Here is a 19,015-nt window from a genome sequence, read left to right as displayed (position 1 = left end):
AAAGTAGTTGACTACTGACTGATAACAGTAAGATATAGCAGAAGCCCTGTCCAAACAGACATATCTCTTAGGCACATACTGTTTGCTGAAATTATAACTATTTACAGCTACTCTCAATTTGAGGAGAAAAAAAAATCCAGAATGATAAATAATCCCATTTTGGGATTATTAAAATTAAAGATTACATAAGAAAAAAATATCCAGGAACAAATTTAACGGATCAACTCCATTTTTTGCTTGAAACTCTGGAAAAAATGCTAACCTTAAATTTGTAGGGAAATGAGGATTGTTAAAGAAAGAAAAAGTGTATGGATTTAGTTGTCTGTTTTGAGCAGGAAAAGGAATTTTTTGCACAAGTAGTATGAACTTTCCAGAGCCAGGCCTTGGAGCTTTTGTGCTGCTAGGCAGCTAGTAGGTTTTTTTCCTGAAGAAATGTGGAATGGTTTCTTTGACCAAAAGGTGCAGGACTACACACTGGCATCTGGAAGCTTTGACAACTGTAAGGTAGGATGAAGGAGGAAAGCACTGAGGCTTTGCTCAGGGAGGAATCTGACTGTGGCTGCACACTGTAGCAGTCCCTTCAGGACTGAATTACATGCTTTGGCATGACTGCAAGGGTACCCAGTGTATGTAAAGCAGCAATTTATAAGCCATTTCTGGTAAGCAGAGGATAGAGAATAGACAAGAAAGGCTGGAACACTAGAGAAATGTTCCAAAATCAGAGGAAAGATGGGGAGGGGAGCCACTAAGGTTGGTTTCTTTCTCCTGTCTCTTGTGGGGATTGTGGGTCACAGGATATGTAGAATCCAGAAAGAAAAAAGTAGTGAATCAGATTCTACCATCCTTTCAGACAAATTCCCAAATGTACATTCCCTAGTGCTTTGTCAGGTCTGGTCTTCAAATGCACTAATGGATGGGAAATTTTGGTACATCCTTTAGAAGACTGTCCAACAATCCTGAGTGTGGGTTTTTTTTTGTTTTTGTTTTTTTTTTTTCCTGGAAGGGCAGTCTAAATTATGATCTTATTTCTCTTTGTGATCTGTAGTTATGTCCATGCACACCAAAGTTATTCCTCTCAACCCATGTGGTTTACAGCCTTCAAGTATCTGGTGTCTTCTGTCATGTTCTAGTTATCCATTAATCAAATGCTTACATTCTTAGTCCTCAATCAATTCCTGTGATCAGTTGTGGTAAGTCCCTCTGTTACACCTACATAGAGGTCTAGTAAAGGGAGCCCTCAGCTCTAAAGCATGGGTTTCTCTTTGTTGATATAGAGATCTCTAAGTAATCTCAGCTAACCACTGAAAGAGGCAGTGAGTATACATCAACCATGCATCAAAAATTAGTGGAGATTGATCATTTCCTTGTTCTCTGAATGCCTTCTGGTTTTGCTTTTTGGGTTTGAGATGGCTAGGAATGACCAACACTTACCAGAAGTTGCGCTGCAGCTGGGTATAGAGACACTGCCATCTCTCTACTCCTTGACTAAAGTCACTTTCTGAATTTGCATATAAAACTAAAAAGGCACTAGTAGGTTTATTTTGGTGGTATCATCATAATGAAAACTTTTATTGAGTGCTTGCCTACCCTCAGACATAGTGTTTGTTTTCCAACTCTTATCACCCTAAGTATGTATTTTGCTTTTTTCTCAGCTACAGTAGTACATGTGTTTTAAAGTTTCTTAAGCCAATTAGATCTGCCAAATCATTCTGCAGTAGTAACAAAAATATGCATTTTTGATTGACAGGATGTGTCACTGATGGAGTCTGAAGAAACCAGTGAGGGAGGCACCACTCCCCTAGAAGCCAGCAGCACCACTGGGGAGGCCTGGGATTCTACAGTAGCCAAAAAAGAACATCATGCTCCTCACACATCAGTCGAGATGAGCACCAGCCCATCTGACTCTGCAAAGGAAGCAGAGCTCAACCATCCTCAGGACTGCCTTTCTGCTCCAGGGGAAGCAGCAGAGATGCTGGGCAGACCCTCTAATGCTGTGCAAAAAGTGCCAGCAGGACTGGAACTGGAGCAAAGTGATGCAGGGCCTCAAAGGGGACTCTCAGAATGTGAAGGAGAAATATTTTTAGAGGATGGTGGACTGGATTGCTCTCTGAAACTTGACCAAGTAGAGCTTGCTGACCTGGAAAGCAACCAGGACTCTTCCTCTCCCAGCACAGTCCAGGATGGGCTGGCCCAATGCAACATCATCCTGCAAGCTGTGGACCTTGGCACTGAATGTCTTCAGTGCCAGGCAGAATGCATGGCTTTTCACAGCTCATATGCTCAGGCCCAGTGTCCAAAATCTCCTTTGGCTGATGCCGTTCCCTCTCAGAGGGAACCAACTAAGTGTTTTGTGGTGTGTAAAACCATTTCAGAGGGTCACTATAAGGCCAAGCCTTTTCTGGATAAGATCTTGACAGAATCTTTGCAGGAGGTTGAAGCTACTGGAGAGCAACAAAGCAGCACAAAAGTGGTACCAGCAACTGATGAGCAGCCTACCTCGAGGGTAGCAGCAGAAGACATGGCTAAGCCTAACACTTCTGAAGATGCTAAGGAAAGCATAAGAGCACTCCAGGGTCAGGGAGGGAATACAGAGTCTTCCTCTTCCCATCATGTGTCTTCCACCTTAACAGATGACAGCCAGATAAGTTCACTACATGCAGAAGGAAACATCTCAGCTGGTGAGACAAGGAACAGCAGCATGGTCAAGGACCAGGGAACAGTGATGGCTCCTAAGCAAAACTCATCCATCTCTGAAAGCCTTTGTCTTGAAGAAGATGACCACAGAAAAATAAAGGGCGGACCTGCCTCTCCAATAGAGAGTGCTATCCAAACAAAGGATGCTGCTAAAAAAATGGAGAAAGCGAAGGATTCACAGCATAAGCAACCAGAACATAAGGAACCGGAACAGGAGGCGGCAGTATCTGAACTTCAGCAGGCAGAGCAAGAAGAGGAGAAAAAAGAGTTCAAAGAGCAGAATCTGCGGGAAAAAGGAAAACTAGAGCTGGAGCCCAAAGATCAGGAAAACAAGGAAGGGAATGAGCTGGAACAAGAACTGCGGAAGGAAGAGCTTGAACTGGGGGCTCTGTCATCAGCCTTCAGTTCAGAGACATCTTTTATTCCCAGGTACAAAGGGGACCTCTGTGATTTGGAGAATGTTTCTTTAGCTGAGCAAACAGAACCAGCATTTCTTCCTGGGGAATCTGTCTCTGTGAGTCAGCAGCCTGGTGAAGATGTGCTGCGGAAAGCCTGTGTCACAGCAGCAGATTCTGGATGTCAACCAGTTCCTTTCAGTCCTCTGTCATCAAATAGCCTGAACCCAGTGGATGAAACTCCCATGGTGCTCCCACATACATGCAATATCTCTGACCAGGCAGAAGACCTGGAAAAGACTGGCCGCTTTTCCATCAGTGGTCAGGATAGCGCAGAAGCTGACTGGGATGACAAAACAAGACTGAGCAAGGAGGATGAGCACAGTGATGGACATGGAAAGGCAGTCCAGAAGTTTGATAAAAGAGATGCACCACTCTGTGAAGGAATGGCAGAATCCTTTAGGGCAGAGAACTCAGGGGCTTCTGTTACAGCATACTCTGGTACCAAGAACTTGGAGCCACCTGATCCCATAGATGCTCATCCCATTATAGAAAATTTGGGAAAAGCTGAGCTTCATGACTTCATTCCAGTTATACCCTCAGAGCTCACCTCAGTAGCTTCAATGTCTGGCCCACATCAAGAGGATGATGATGGAACACCCTCTGTGAGCCGTGAGGACTGTCCTGGTGCCAGCCTGGACAAATTGCTAGATTCTGTAGAGAAGCCAGCCAACCAAGCTGCTCCTCTGTGTGTGCAGGACCCAGCATCAGGGGAAACTGGTATTTTAACTTCTGATCCAGGGGAGGCCTACATTTTCCATGAACTGCTTACCTCTGAGGAAGGCTTTCATGAAGAGGTTAGTAGCCAGTCGTCTTTCTCTGTAGTATACATGAGCTCTCCTCCAGAGGAGGAGAGCCTTCCTGGAGATAGAGGGACAGTGACTTTTGTTGCAGGGCCTCTAGAATCACCCCAAACGCCAGACAGGACTCCCACTCCCTTGAACTACCCAGAGACAATTCAGCAGTACCAAAAACCCCCAGAAAAGGTTGCCGTTATCCAAGGAAATGAAATGGAAGAAAATGTGGCTCATGAGGCACAACAAATGCCTTTACTTGATCAGTGTGACTGCAATTTAAACCAAGAGGAACCTGGATCCAGAATCTCCAGTGTCCTGAGCACTCTAACTTGGCCCCCTGAAGAAGCTATGGTAATTGCTGTGAACCAGCAAGGACCAACTCTCTCCCTTGTGCCTGAATCAAGCCTACCTCTGGTATCTAAGCCTGATACCAAACAGCTTCCTCATCTTCCATCCCATGTCCAAAGCCCCAGCCAGGTTTGGGCCCCTGCACTTAATGCAAACCACTTTGCCCAGACTCCAAACCTTGACAGTGACCAGCCACCAGCTCCTGTACCCTATTCCAGTTCACATCTAAACTGTGCTGTAGACAATAATGACTTACTAGCCATTCCCCCTACTATGAGCCACCCTCTCCAGACTGTCACCGCTGTATCCGATTCTAACACTGTGGCCTCTATTCCTGATGCAGAAGTAGCAGAGAAAGATGTCCTTGTTTCAGCAACTAAAGAGTGGGATCTCTGTGACTCAGGTACCCAGGATACAGAGACGTCAGATGATTCAGGGGTCAGTCTGTTGGCCAAAAACTTTTCTGCCATTGGAAATGAGCCACTGGCCGGCTGCTCTGACACCAGCTCTGAAACAGCGGATCAGTACATGGATATACAATGTAGAAAATCCTCACCTGACCACACCTCTTGGCCCTCGCTGGAAGGCCTGAGAATGTCCACAGACTCCAAGAATAGAGATTCTGTACAGCCACTTCCGATGCTAGCATTCACCAATCCAATTCACTTCCTCCAGCTTGGCCCTCCATCACCACCAACCACCAGAACAACCTGTGGAGAAGAGGTCTCAGGGGAGATGCAGTGGGAGCAACAGGCAGACATCTTTAGCATGCACACAAAGAACATCTCAGCTCTGGCAATGATTACAGAGAAAACAGAAGCTGAGAGGAGGGTCAAGCAAAGGTTGGAAGGACAAGGAAAACACCATTCAGTAGCTCAGCCAAAGGAGGAAGTGACCAGACATTCACCCTTGGAAAAATCATCAAGCTGGCCAGATAAAAAAATGATCAGGGTGGTTGCACAGGAGCCAGGATCTAGTCAAGAAAACCCAATTAAACACCAAGTAAAAAGCAAGGACTGGCACCGGCAGGGCCTGAAAAGGATATCAATACCATCAGACATCTTGCAGGGTGAGTCCTCTCCCTTCCCCCAAAACTTATTGCAGATACCAAAACCTAACATAAAATAGGCAATATGATACGGAGTCATGAGAGTTGAGGGGTCAGCATTGCTCTTGTGCATTTCTGGTAATACTCCTTGCTCCAGCCTGTATCTCTCTTGATGTTCCAAGCTCTCTTGATGCTCCAAGCTCCACACACACAGCGCTCTGATTCCCCCATCCCTTAATTTCACATCCAGTTTCTTCTCCTAAATCTCTTCCATGTTTAATGATCTGTTGCACTTACTTGATAACACAGGTTATTTTGGCATACCTGCTGGAATTAATTTCTTCACAGAGCTCAGTTCGTAAGAGTTTCTGCTAGTCATCTCTGCCACCATCACATGGCTGTTCCATTTTGCTGTATGTCAGTGATGGCCCATTTCCAAGCAATAAGGAACACGCATGCACACACCCTCGGTAGCCTATATTTGTTGTAGCTTGTTTTAGTTCCTTGTTTATTGCTACCTTCCTTTATTTTGCAACTGATGCCTTTAGGTTCCAATCTGACCTTCTGAAAGAGATGATCCTCCTGAGAACATACAATTTGAGATTCCAGATAAGAGTGCAAATTTGTCAAATCCAATATCCCAACTTGCGTAAAAGCCAATTCACTGATGTCATGAATGGAAAACTTATGTCCTCTGTAATGTAGCTCATTCAAACTGTACCTTCTGTGAGGATGTATGTCTGTTCTTCATTATATCTCAAATGAATGATACTTTTAACATGCTTCTTCTCAGCCCTTATTTAGTTCATTTTCTAAGCTCAACAAAATGCTGGAGTTCCGGTATACAGGAAAAGGAGGGGAGTGTCAGGGAGTGCAAAGGGTTTGGCTTTAGCATGTGAATCAAGATTTGTTCACCTTTTTAGCCTGTAAATTTTTGGTTCCAAATTTTAAAACATTAAAAGCAACAATATTGTCTTCCTCCTGTCCCATACTTGGAACTCATATTTGTGTGTGTATGTGTGTATTTTCACTCCTTATTTAATTAAGCCTCTCGCAAAACAAAAGAAAAACCCATACTTCCCCATTTTACATAAACAGAAGCTGACTCAAAAAACAACAGTTTGTAGACACTTGTGTAGTCCATAAATGTGAGAACTGGATGGCAACATTTGTTCTCATGCCTAATCCACCAGACTGCATTCCCTCTAAAACTCTTGGTAGGTGTGACTGTTAGATTCTCAGTATTTATACCGCAGAAGTCACTGAGAGCTTTGGGGGCTCAGTGGCTGCAAAAGGAAGTATAAGACTTTCAGACATGACTAGTGACTTGGTGTCCATTCGTCCTCAGATGCCTGGCCCCCATTGCCAAAAGGGGAGATACAGCTTATAAAATAGGGCCCATAGGCAGTGTCTTCACTTGGGCAACTGGAAATGGAAGCTTTTAGAGTTACTGTCACTTCTGAAAGTATCAGCCTTTTTTTGGATAAGAAAAGCTAATATGATTAAATAATGGATGTATAGTGTAAGTAATGTGAAGGATTATTAAAACCAGAAAGTGGTTGACCCAGAAATAAAGGTCAGGAGGACAGCTGTACTCCTGCCCAAAACCACCAATTAGGTGGGGTTTAGGTAAGTGGTATCTGTGTATAATTTGGCTTGTAGCTTGACTCTAAAGTCAGACTTCTGTGTTTACTTTCTGGTTGTCTTATATGCAGAAATCTCTCCTGTCCCTTCAGAGGAAGAAGCACCCAAGGCAAGTTCAGAAACAGTTATAATGCGGTGAGTCTCATGGTCCCCTTTGCTCTTACCCCCAGCCTTGTATAGCACAGACACCTGAAAGTCTCCATTGTTCCTTAGAAACCAAAGAAGATGATAAGCAGTAGAAAGCTATAATAAAATGACTTATGGTTGTGTCCATACCTTCTGGGAAGGGACCCCACTGCAGCAGAAGTATGTATGTCCCTTTAGTACAGTGTCTCCATCAAGCCAAAGTTTGTCTTTTGTAATGGAAGTAAAGCATATGGAGCTTGAGCTTGTTGGAAAGAGAAATTCCTATGGTGTGAGGTCTGTTACTAAGATTTGGATAAGTCAGCTCTTCATTCACTCTTTGTTTTCAAATCCTTGCTCTCTGACAGAGAAAAGAAACCTGCAGATGCAAGGGAGAACTTCAAACGCCGGCACTCCAAACTGATCAACTCCTGTGAGTACCTTCTGCCCAAGGTGCTGTGGCAGACCCCTATCCTCCATCATCTCCCACCCTTGCAGTAAGCACAGAGCAGAGGGGATCCAGAGGCTCTTGCCACACAGTAGCAAGCAGGGAGTGTAAGAGAGGGTGTTTAGTGGGGGCAAGGAAACTGGAATCCTGCAATGCACTCAGTGCTGGTGAGCTCTGCTCATAGCAGGTGCATATGGTCTAATGCATTCTGTTATCCTAAACAGTGAGTTACAGAGTTCTCTCCAGATAGGAAGATTGAAGTAGTAGCTGCTATGGAAAGAATAAACATATATGCCTCTCTTCACAGCAAGGTTGCTGTATCAGGAGTACAGTGATGTGGTTCTGAACAAGGCCATTCAGAACCAGAAGAGAGTGGATTCTTTCTCAGAAGACATAGAGTCAAGTTTCCCAAGCTCCCCAAGGCTACGGAGGAAAGTGCTCTCTCCTCAGGACTCATATTTGCAACGTCTGTCAGTCTCATCTAATGCATCCCTTTGGCAGGATATCCCCATGATACGGGGCAGCAGAATGCTACTCAACATGTCCCGTGATGAGCAGAAACTGCAAGAGGTAATGGGTAGATGTGATAAGGTATCTACCTTATGAGTGGTTCCCATTCAAGAAAAAGGACCCAGAAGTATGGTTGAAGTGGAGAGCAAAAATGTGTGATGTGGGAATGTGGATGGCTGAATGCAGAGGTCACTATAGCTAGCCATGTAAAAGATATGGGGACTTGATACCAATGGTTATGAAGTAGTACAGTGCTGAAGTTCACCATTGTAGAGGAAGGAGTACTGGAGTAAGGACTGTGGGACATATCAGTAACTTCATGGGGAAAAAAAAAAGGGGAAATCAGAACTCTTATGAGATAACAACAAGGAATTTTAAGCATGGTCACTGTAAGAGAGACTATTAAAGAAGACTCCCAGTGTTCTCCTGCTTATGAGAAATGCATATATGAAACCATGTGACAGAGTGTGAGTTTACAGAATTTGCCTGTGTGAACTGCAATGCTGAGAGGGAACAGTAAGGCATGTGTTCAACAAAATGGCACGTAGAGAAACTGGGAAGTGGAAGGAATATGGGAGGAATTGAAAAGCAGGTGAAGACCCAGGGAAAGAGAAGAAAAATGACAGCATGGAAAATGTGACAAATGAGGAAAAGGATGAGGGCTATGTGGATGCTGGAAAATTCATGGGAGCAGGTAAAACAGAGAACCTAATGAAAGTAGAGTTGAAGGGGGAGTATAAAGTAAAATGATAGCAAGTATTTTTCTTTCAAATTACACCACAAGTTTGCCTTTCAAAAGAAAGTTTTTATGTAACAGTATGCTTGTCCTTCATTCCTAAAGCCTCTTTTTCCTGTAATTAAAACTCCTATTTATTCATGTTGTCCAGTTAGGAGGAGCTTGGCTTTCTGTGTTGCATATAATGTGCTACATGCTACTTACGTCATGTATCAGCAAGTCTTCTTGTTTTGCCCCTCAATCTCATCCAAGTCAGATTCCTCACAGACTTGCCTAGTCTGCTAATGCTGTGCTCTTTCCTTTCTTTTCCTCTTAAGGCCAAATTTGAGTTGATAATGTCTGAGGCTTCATACCTGCGCAGTTTAAATGTGGCAGTGGATCACTTTCAGCGATCATCAGAGCTCCAGGCAATGCTCTCTAATCAGGAGCGTCAGTGGCTTTTCTCACGTCTTCAGGATGTACGCGATGTCAGTGCCAGGTGAGATGCAATCTTTTTTTTTCTTTCTTTTTTTTTTCTTTTACCTCCAGGACTAACACCCCTCTCTGAAGCACAGATGCAGCCTGGACTGGAAACTACTAACCTATCATTTCCATCTCACTCTTGTTCTCCATGTTCACTGAGCATTGAGATAGATGTGCACATATAGCACTTTGTGATGGGTTACCAATACTGCCCTCAAAGAAACTGTTTCACCTTTTCAGGTGACAGGGCAATGCAGATCTTGGTGTTAAGCCTCAGAAAATATGATGCAATTGTGCAAGGAGATCTTTGCAGGAGATGAAAATATTCAAAATGCTACTGTTGCCAAGCGCTATTGACCCTAACTACAACCAGACCTGACTAACTAGTCCTCAGCCTAAAACCAAATGCATCTCCTGCCAAATACAAGGCAGAAGAAGCAGCTGCAGCAGAAACAGCTGCTGACCTCCTCTGCTTCATTTAAAAAATAATAATAATAAAAGGAGGGGGGGAATTACAGCCATCATTTGACAGAACCTAATGTGAATCAATTGAGCATAAGTCATAAAATTTAGACATGAGCCCATATGCAAAGAATCTTGTATGTTGTAGGGTTCTGTTCTGCTTTCCTTCCATGAGACTTGGCTACATACCATCCTAAGGTTTACTGCTACATTTTCCATTTCTACTGGTGGGATTATTATGGTGGTGTCTAACTTTCAATTGTTTGCTGACCATGCCTGGAAAAGTAGCAAATATGACTTCACAAGAACAATAATCCATTTTGTCTCTGCTTCTTCCTTGCTGAGCATAAGTCCATATCTAATCCCAAATTGTCATCCTACAGGCATTGCGTTCTCTTTAAAAGTAAAGAGGTATCTTGTGCTTATGTGCAGTTTGTCAGGATTGTAGACTTTGCTAAATAACACTGACCACCATGCTCTGTATTTCCCTCTCCTTTTACGGCAACACAAATGTGCTGCAGTTTCCTCTTTGACTTGGAGGAGAAATTTGAGGAGGACATGTTCACCTTCCATGTGTGCGATGTGGCTCTGAAACACGCCCCCGAGTTCCGGAGGGTATATCTACCATACGTAACAAACCAGACGTACCAGGAGCAAACCTTCCAGCGGTTACTGTAAGTTTTCTCGTTTGTTTGCCCCTTGTCCCTTCTCCCTGTCCTCCTTGCTGCACTTCTGATGTGCGTTCTTTCAGGTGAGGGGAAACACAGCAGGTCTAGGCTGTTTGCTGGCACTCATAATCCGCTCCCAGGAGAGCAGGCAGAAACCTCTTTCAATGCGATAGCGTTTGGGACAGCAGGACAGAACTGCTGCAGGCTCCTTTCTGATACTATGAAAAAGGGAATGATTAATAAATAACTTGATCATCTGCGAGCTTCTCCGTCTTCCCCCCCCCCCCCGGTCCGTCCGTCTTCCCCCCCCCCCGTCCATCCGTCCGTCTTCCTCCCCTCCCCCCCCCCCGGTCCGTCCGTCTGTCTTCCTCCCCCCCTCCCCCCCCCCCCGTCGGTCCGTCCATCCTGTCTTCCTCCCCCCCTCCTCCGGTCCGGTCCGTCCGTTCCGTCTTCCCCCCCATCCGTCCGTCTTCCCCCTCCTTAAGAAGACAAAGATGACTCTCCTGGACAGTGGTTTTTAATCTGTGTTCTTCAGACTACTAAGAACGTGAAAAAGAAAATTATGAAAAGTGGGCATCTTGCCAGCATGCTTAAACTGGCCATCCAGGAACCTTTAAAATGGATTGAAAATCCTAGCACCAGAGAACACATTTGGTCTTTCTTGCTTTAGATGATGGATGATCTCTTGCTCTCCTCTTCCATGCCCAGTGGCACAATCAAGCCTTGCTCAGGCATGGGCCCAGTCCTGAACAAGGTTTTTTGAATACTTCTGCACTGCTTCCCTCCATAACAACGCAATTCCAATGAAGCTATATTGATTCCAGAAAATCTGTTCCAGGACACTGTTCACAATAGGCCATTCAAACACTGTCTCTGGGTGCTGCTGACTGGCAGAGACCTTGTCTTACAACTGATTCCCCTCAGGCAAGGCTCAGTTCCACACGGAAAGGACCTCCAGGATACTGTCTAGGGCAATGTGGGCCCGATAGCTGCTTGTGAGGCACTTCTACTGGGCCTGCAACCTTCCTCCCCATATCTTCAAGGAGATGGGATTGGCTATTCTGGTAGTAGATGCTACTCACATACCATTAGCCTTGTATCTACTATAACTTGGGGGGAAGGCAGCTCTTCCCAGAAGTAGCAACCTTCTGCTCATTCATAAGCACAGCAGGGTTGGTTCTGCTGCTGACCTTGTCAAGAGAGGGGAGGCAGCTGTTTCTAAACCCTAGATAAAGCTGCTGGGGCTGGACCACTCAGTGTAAGGAAAGAACACCAACCACCACTGTCTCTGTGAAAGGTGCCCTTTTGGTAGGGGGAAGTGCAACACGGATGTTACTTCTGGCCTTTTTTCTGCCCCAAAGAAGAAAGATATAATTGCAGTTGTACTGCCTTCCTTCTATAGCTGTTAGAAACCCATGCTCCCTTGTCCTCAGAGTGTCTCAGTTTCTTGACATCTCCTGCCACATGGACAAAACCTGACCCCAGTGGCTTGGATACTCCAGCACTCACTGAAATCTGGCACTCTTTTTTCCTCCTGTGTTAGGAAGAGTAATCATTTGTTCTGATGCCTAGATATCTTCTCTCTTTACCACCCCCACAGAAATGGAAATGCAGGGTTCCAGCAAGTCCTGGAGAGACTGGAAAGTGATCCAGTATGCCAGCGCCTCTCACTTAAATCCTTCCTCATCCTCCCTTTCCAGCGCATCACTCGACTCAAACTCCTCCTACAGGTAACTCTGCTGGTTCTCTGCTTTCCTACAACTTCTCTCAAGCTACCCTTCTTCAGGTCTGAAAGCCATATAAATATGAGCAAGCTCCAAGCACTGTGAGGAGAGACTGCATATAGGCCTTAGCATTGCATCTGTGATACATTTGGCTAGATGCTCTAAAGCCACTCCACTGTTACGTTGTTAATATGCCTTTGCAAAAACAAACCCATTTGGCAGCGTAGAAATGTCTGCTGTGTGTTAGAGTAGCACCATGAATTGGATATGATAGCCCCTATGAGCCAGTGCAGTTTGTATACTTGCTAGGACTCTACTGCAACACTATTTCAGTTGTATTCCAATAAATAATTTAGAGTCTTCTCAGAACATGTTGCTTTCAATTTTATTGAACTAATTTGGCATCCTGCTAGGAAAACAATATAACTATTCCTTGGCTTCCCTTCTGGAAGGCAGCCTGTCTCTACTCTTTGCCTGCAATATTGATTAACAGGAGCCTTCCAGACAAGCAACCAGCAAGACCCCCAAAAATCAGTTTTGAGCTCTTTCTGTGAAATTCTTCTTTTTGATTATTCATGCCCTTTTTGGAACAGAGGAAAAGGAGTATCAAGCAAAGAACAGTTCTGCACTTAAGTCTGTTTCATGCTTGGATTAGTGGTTGCTTCCCCATGCCATGTAACTTGTTGTACATGACAGTTAAGTCTATGAGAATTTTCAGGGATGCCCTGTTCAATGCAGCTTGTCAGCTACATTCTGCATCTCTTAGATTTTGGTCTTGTTATCCCCATATCTCATCACTTACCACTGCTTTAGCCTTCCTTTAGGCTGGCACCTTGGTGTCTCTTTGTCTCTCCTCCCCCTCCCAGAGACATGCATCTAGCTTTTCCTGTCTGCATTATGAAAAACGTATGCATTCTCCTGCAGAATATTCTGAAGAGAACCCGGCCTGGATCTGAGGAGGAAGTGCAAGCAACACAAGCTTATGATGCACTTGAAAAGGTAAGGCCATCAATCCATTCTCCATAGCCATGCACTGTCCAACACCCAGTTGCAGGGCAGCTAAGTGTGACTGTCTGTGTCATTGATCCTCACCATTGTCAGGGTTTTTGTTGTTGATCCTCACCAGTAACAAATTAGTGTGTTCATGTGATTCTCCTGCATGTGCACTGGTAGGTTTGAGCAGAGAACACTAAAGAAGGAGCCAGCTGGGATGCAACTGAATGTTGGACCATTGATACCAAACTACTTTTTTCAGGACTTGCTGACTCTCTTCAGTCTCCTAATCACTGTTCCCCCTTCGTGGTCCTTACCTTTGTTTTTAATTAGCTATCACTCCCTACCCCCCAAAAAAAATCTTGCTTTTTTTAAAAAGGGGGGGGGGGGCATGGCAAGACACCATTCTGTCCATTGCATCCCTTCCCCTAATCTATTTATTAAGGAGACAAGATTCAAAATTGTCAAGACGCAACTTGTTATCTGGAATTAGTACAGCAGCATAAAGGAAACTTGTTCCCAGCTAGCTCATGTTCCATCTAGCTATCATTTGACCTTCTTGGAGTGTTACTCCCTTTCTTACAATCCCTCCCCTATTCTCCACTGCAAACCTACAGAGCAGTTTAACATGATGCATACTTCCTTAAAACTCCTACAACTGCATCTGCCTGCTGCACAGCTCGCATAACATTGCAGTCTGAGACAGGTGGGTAAGATGTCATACATTGAATCCTCCACAGGCTCCAGCTGTGTTCAAGACAGCCATATCTCTAGGATTTGTTTTGTTTTCTTTCCTCCCTTTTGGGTATGCATATCATGTACTCAGATACTGTTATGCAGCTGTCCTATATCACCTCAGTCAGCTACTTAGGCAACTTAAAGACTGAAGTACCTTTGCTTCATTGCAGAGGTACTACGTAAACTGGATTGTGGAAAACTGGGGGCTAATGATTATCTGATCAGCCTTCTGTATGTTTACAGTGCAGCCTATAGTAAAAGCCGCTTCCGAATGACCAGCAATTCAACCTCCCTCACCTGAAAGGAGAAGTCTCTACTATCCTTCCCTAGTATCCCAAAGTTAAAACGATACTTTTTACAGAGACTTCATCTGAAGAACATAGTCCTTAAGAAAGAAGGACAATCTTTGTGGATGTGGAGAAGCCTAGTATGCGCTCTTGCAAAAAATACTTTTGTGCAGATGGACGATGCCCAAGGGATTGTGTCACTTGTGCTGACTTTTCAGGGTCCCCCCGACTGATTCCACCAAGCAGTTCTGCTCCCACCTCACTGATTGTTCCCTTTCCTCTGCAGCTCATCAAGGATTGCAATGAAAATGTCCAGCGCATGAAGAGCACTGAAGAGCTGATCTACCTCAGCCAGAAAATTGAATTTGAGTGCAAGGTGAGCTTGTCCATTCCCTGGGCCTTGCTCCAGATTACCATAGCCAAATGTCTTTTATCTCTTCCCTTGCAACGTCAAGTGTCCTCCCTTCTGTTCTCCTTCTCAAGCATATACAGAACTGAGAAGCCAGGGTATCATACACAGGTCAGCTCCTCATCAACACTTTCCTTGTCCAATCACTTGTGCCAGCTTTAAGCTGAAGGCTCCTTCCATGACTTGCTGCCGTCCAGCTGGAGAGATAAAAGCACTACACTAGTGAAAGGTGCAAATGCAAATCCAAAATGTATGGATGCTGGTTTCCTTGTGCACTCTTGACATAAATGTTCATTTTTGTTTTGCAGATATTCCCACTCATCTCACAGTCAAGGCGACTTGTGAAGTGTGGTGAGTTGACAGCATTGGACTTCAACACCCTGAGTCCAAAATGGAAAGTCACCACCCGCCCCATCTACCTACATCTCTTCAATGACTGCCTGCTCCTGTCCCGGCCAAAGGAGTGAGTGCTCCAACACAATTTTTGCTACTCCTTCTAAAAATCTGGACCTGTGCTTTGGTGAAAGTCCTTTCCCTCTGCCTGCCAGCAAGTGGCAGCATTTGCCAAGTCACTCTCCTAATCCTACATTACATGAGTATTATGAAAGTATGTGGAACCTGCTACTCTCTACTCTTAATTACCGCATATGATAATATAACAACATACCTTCTGGTCCCCAGTGCAACACTTTCTTTCTGTCTATCCATCTCTATAATGTGAAAGAATGTAATGATAAGAATTTATTCTAATTTTACTTAGTGGTAAATAATTTCTTCCTTAAAGACAGTATAAGGACCAGTGAATGTGCAAATCACTGGTATGTCACAAGACTGAAACAATACTTTTTTTTTTTTTTAACTATAAGCTATCAAAATTCTGACAAGACAGAGCTTAGTATTTCTACCCTTTTCATTAAGACTAAAGAAAAATCCCCTCTCTTTTCTCTGGATTTCTAATAGGATTTCCAGCAAGAACAAAGCTTAAGATGTCTGAAGCAGATGAGGATTCTTTAAAAGCTTCTTGCTTTCCTGACATCAGGAAATTACATGGACTCATTTCTTAACCCTTATCACCTTAAAACTAACAGCTGGTTTTGTACTTCCTCTTTACCTGCAGGGGTGGACGTTTTGTTGTGTTTGACCATGCTGCTTTCTCAGATGTGCGTGGGGAGAAGTGTGAGATGAAACTGCATGGAACAAACAAAAATGTCTTCCGTCTCTTTCTACTTCAGAATTACCAGGGCAAGAGAGTGGAGTTTCTGTTCCGTACAGAGACACAGTAAGAGCTCAAGGTTACCCTCGGTATATCCCAATCCCACAGCCTCCTACGGCCTGAAGGTGTTGTCTCAACTACCTGAATGCTGAATATCAAATGCAGCTGCTGAGTAGAGGACTCAAAGCTCATCCTCCAGCCTGCTGTAGTGAGCCCTTTAATGAACCACCTTGCTCTTCTCTCATTGTGGCTGCTCACACTACACTACCACATTATATCATACCTTTAGCCTCCAAAAACAGGAGTTTTCTGTCTTTTCCCATTCCCTTTTTCCATTTCCACTTCCCCTGCTTCAGCTGAGGCCCCCTCCCTGATCCCTTCTGCAAGCAAGCATGCACACGCATACATGCACACCCATCATCAGGCTGCTATCTCTCATGTTGACTTCTGACATCTACATGGTGATGTTTTCCAGAAGTGAGAAGCTGCGGTGGATCTCTGCTTTAGCTCCTCCGCGAGGGGAACTGGACCTCCTGGAATGCCCTGGTGAGACTGCTTGGCCATCGTACCAATGCGGGTGGGCTGGCTGAGAAGAGCTGGAGTCACTGCAAGGTGGAACATCCAAGAGTGACTCCAAGGTGGAACATTTGCCTTTTCATAAAGAAATAAGTTACTCACAGGCTTTCTCTCAGTGCCAGGTTCTGCCACCTGTTTTACCCATTTTTACTCCTCATATTAGGTAGAAGACCAGTGATCTCTCTTCCAGTTCTTTGCTTTTCAGTGTCTGAGTAGCTCCTTATCTCTGATGCACACAGGCTTACCATTGCTTTCCTAGTGCACCATTATGATCTCTTTCTTCCCCTTTAGATGCACCACAAGTTCAATGCATAAGGACATACAAGGCTCGAGAAAATGACGAGCTGGCTTTGGAGAAAGCAGATATCATCATGATTATGCAGAGCAGCACTGATGGTGAGCAGAATGAACATAGCTATCTTAAATTAGGGGTAGGGAGTTACTTTGGTAGTGCAAAGCTTTGATAACACAATCAGACTTCAGAAAGAGTCTCGTGCCTGATTCTTGGGTTGGGAGGAAGAACAGACTTTTTAATCTTCAAGCTATTTTATTTGGAAGCTGGAAGGGAATCTCTATGATCTTAGGGCCTTGCTCTAGACTTCTTGTTTAGAAGGGGCTTGTTGGGAAGAGAAAGGGAAAATTCTCTGATTATTTTTCATCCTGTTGCACTTGTTCCCACACCCACAGGATGGATGGAAGGAGTGAAGCTTTCTGACAGGGAGAGAGGCTGGTTCCCCTCAGAACATGTGGAGCTGATCTCCAGCAAACATGCACGGCAAAAGAACCTGAAGGAGGAAGAACGTGTGAAGAATGCTAAGCAGCAGGTCTTCTGCAATAAATAAGACTCTACTTTGTTTGGACCTGTACAGTCTCCCTGCCATGGAGAAACCACCTTTTTCTATTGTGCCTCAGAAGAAACACCTTTGCAAAGAGCATAATACAGCACTTGACAGAACCAGGTGCTTTTGCCAAAGAATGCGGGAATTCAATCAAGAAAAATCATTCACTTCCTTTGTGTCATCATGATTACAGCAGCAGGAGGAAAAAGGTTGCATGCATTGCTTGCTTTGTGTTAGTAGGGAGGGACTTTAATCATACAGAAGTCTGGGATCTGGACTTCTGAAAAATCTGTTCCTGGTTTTGCCACTGACAAGTTTTAGGACCTTGGGCAAGTCGCTTCAGAACTCTGCCTCAGTTTTCCCATCTGTGAAATGGAGGGTAAACTTACCTACCTCACCAGATGATGTGAGGCTAAATTCAGTAGTATTAGTATACTAAGAGCTTCAAGCTCCTGAGAAGGTGCTAAGTGCAAAGCACAATATAGTCAAGGAGAATTTTCCATTTGAGTGTCCTCTTGATATCTTGATAGTTTTGATCTCCACAGTCTAATTTCTATTTAGGACAGTTTAACTACTTGACAGTAGAAGTCTGCTGTTTTTTAAATAGGAACAGTGTTTCTTGGTACCTGAATTTAACTCACTCTCAGCATAATGTTAGTCTGTGACAGCATCAGAAAATCCACTTGAGTTAAGTAAAGTTTTCGGAAGCCACCGTGATTATTTCCCCCAACTTTAGTATCAAGTTGATGAACTTCAATTTCACAAAGGTCACCTCTTTTCTGAACAAGTGTCCCAGTAAGGCACCTGAACTCACCATTTTTTTTAACCATTCCTCCTACTCAAAGTAGAACAGTCACTTTTGACAAAGACTTTTATGACATGTTGGTACATGCCCTGTACAAAATAACCATGACTAGATATATGCAATAAAGTGGCACTTTCCTGCTGCTCTTAATCTGATAGCTGATGTGGTATTGCATGCACCATTTTGCACACTTACAGAAAACAGTGAGGCAATTAGCCACTGCAGATAAAGTCAAAAATACATACGAGGGACTTTGTTCTTTTGCAGAACTCTTTGGTTTTAACTCCAGTTTACGTGCAGTCATGCTTTTGTGCAGAACCTGTCTATTTGAAGACATGATTTCAACTGTAAAATATTTTCCCTGTGTTAAGTGTTTGCATTCAGTTACATCAATGCAAGATCAAGTATGAGAACCAATACACCAAAGAAAGCAATGTGTAGCCTTTTTGACTTTAATATATTTGAAGAATTAGTTATCTTTGTATCTCCAGCTTTCTGTCTCTGTAATATTCTGCCTTTAATTCCCATTTACATTGTACCTGGCATAGCTTATTCCAGCCTATTTATGTTAATAATTTTAGCTGGATTAAAAAAAATGCTTTTAGTCCTAATAAACTCATGCACTTCTCCAGTTAAGATATACAAATTTCTGCTTTTCTTGTAATTTAGATTTTCATCTCAAATACAAGTAATTCAGTATTTTCTGGATGCATTAGGGCTTCACCCCCCCCCCCAGCCATTTCTTTCCCCTTTTTGAGTACAAATAGCTATACTAAGCAGGAGCAGTGAAGGAAACTTGCTTTACCAGCCATCTCATAAGACTCGTAAGAGCATTATTCTTAGTCTGTGTATGCCCTGAAGTGACTGTTACTGCAGGTTCTATACTGGTAGTAGTCATCAGTATATCAAGGTAAGCTAGAGGGATGACATACAGAAGATGGGGATTGAGCCCACTGTACCAGTTAAAGCAGGATGTGATGATCTGATTGTCTTTTTAAAAGTCAGTGGGTCCAGGCTACAATATGGCTATGCTTCT

The 19,015-nt window shown here is 43.9% G+C and overlaps 1 protein-coding gene across 1 annotated transcript in view; it reads left to right on the top strand.

Moving 5' to 3' along the window:
- Positions 1–18,610, top strand: part of LOC106488325 (rho guanine nucleotide exchange factor 5) — a 37,587-nt gene extending 18,977 nt beyond the window's left edge. Inside the window, exons 2-15 of the mRNA XM_067304512.1 lie at positions 1,748–5,363; positions 7,058–7,121; positions 7,478–7,542; positions 7,865–8,127; positions 9,121–9,281; positions 10,249–10,401; positions 11,996–12,125; positions 13,044–13,118; positions 14,424–14,513; positions 14,855–15,009; positions 15,664–15,825; positions 16,235–16,305; positions 16,627–16,731; positions 17,023–18,610. Of these exons, the coding sequence (XP_067160613.1) occupies positions 1,748–5,363; positions 7,058–7,121; positions 7,478–7,542; positions 7,865–8,127; positions 9,121–9,281; positions 10,249–10,401; positions 11,996–12,125; positions 13,044–13,118; positions 14,424–14,513; positions 14,855–15,009; positions 15,664–15,825; positions 16,235–16,305; positions 16,627–16,731; positions 17,023–17,177 (5,265 nt within the window). The 3' untranslated portion in view covers positions 17,178–18,610. The remainder of the gene's footprint in view (positions 1–1,747; positions 5,364–7,057; positions 7,122–7,477; positions 7,543–7,864; positions 8,128–9,120; positions 9,282–10,248; positions 10,402–11,995; positions 12,126–13,043; positions 13,119–14,423; positions 14,514–14,854; positions 15,010–15,663; positions 15,826–16,234; positions 16,306–16,626; positions 16,732–17,022) is intronic.
- The last annotated feature ends 405 nt before the right edge of the window (positions 18,611–19,015 follow it).

Source organism: Apteryx mantelli, chromosome 1, assembly GCF_036417845.1.
Source record: "Apteryx mantelli isolate bAptMan1 chromosome 1, bAptMan1.hap1, whole genome shotgun sequence".
NCBI classification, from domain to species: domain Eukaryota; kingdom Metazoa; phylum Chordata; class Aves; order Apterygiformes; family Apterygidae; genus Apteryx; species Apteryx mantelli.
Note: the sequence above shows the minus strand (reverse complement) of the source record. Positions and strands in the feature narration are given on the sequence as shown.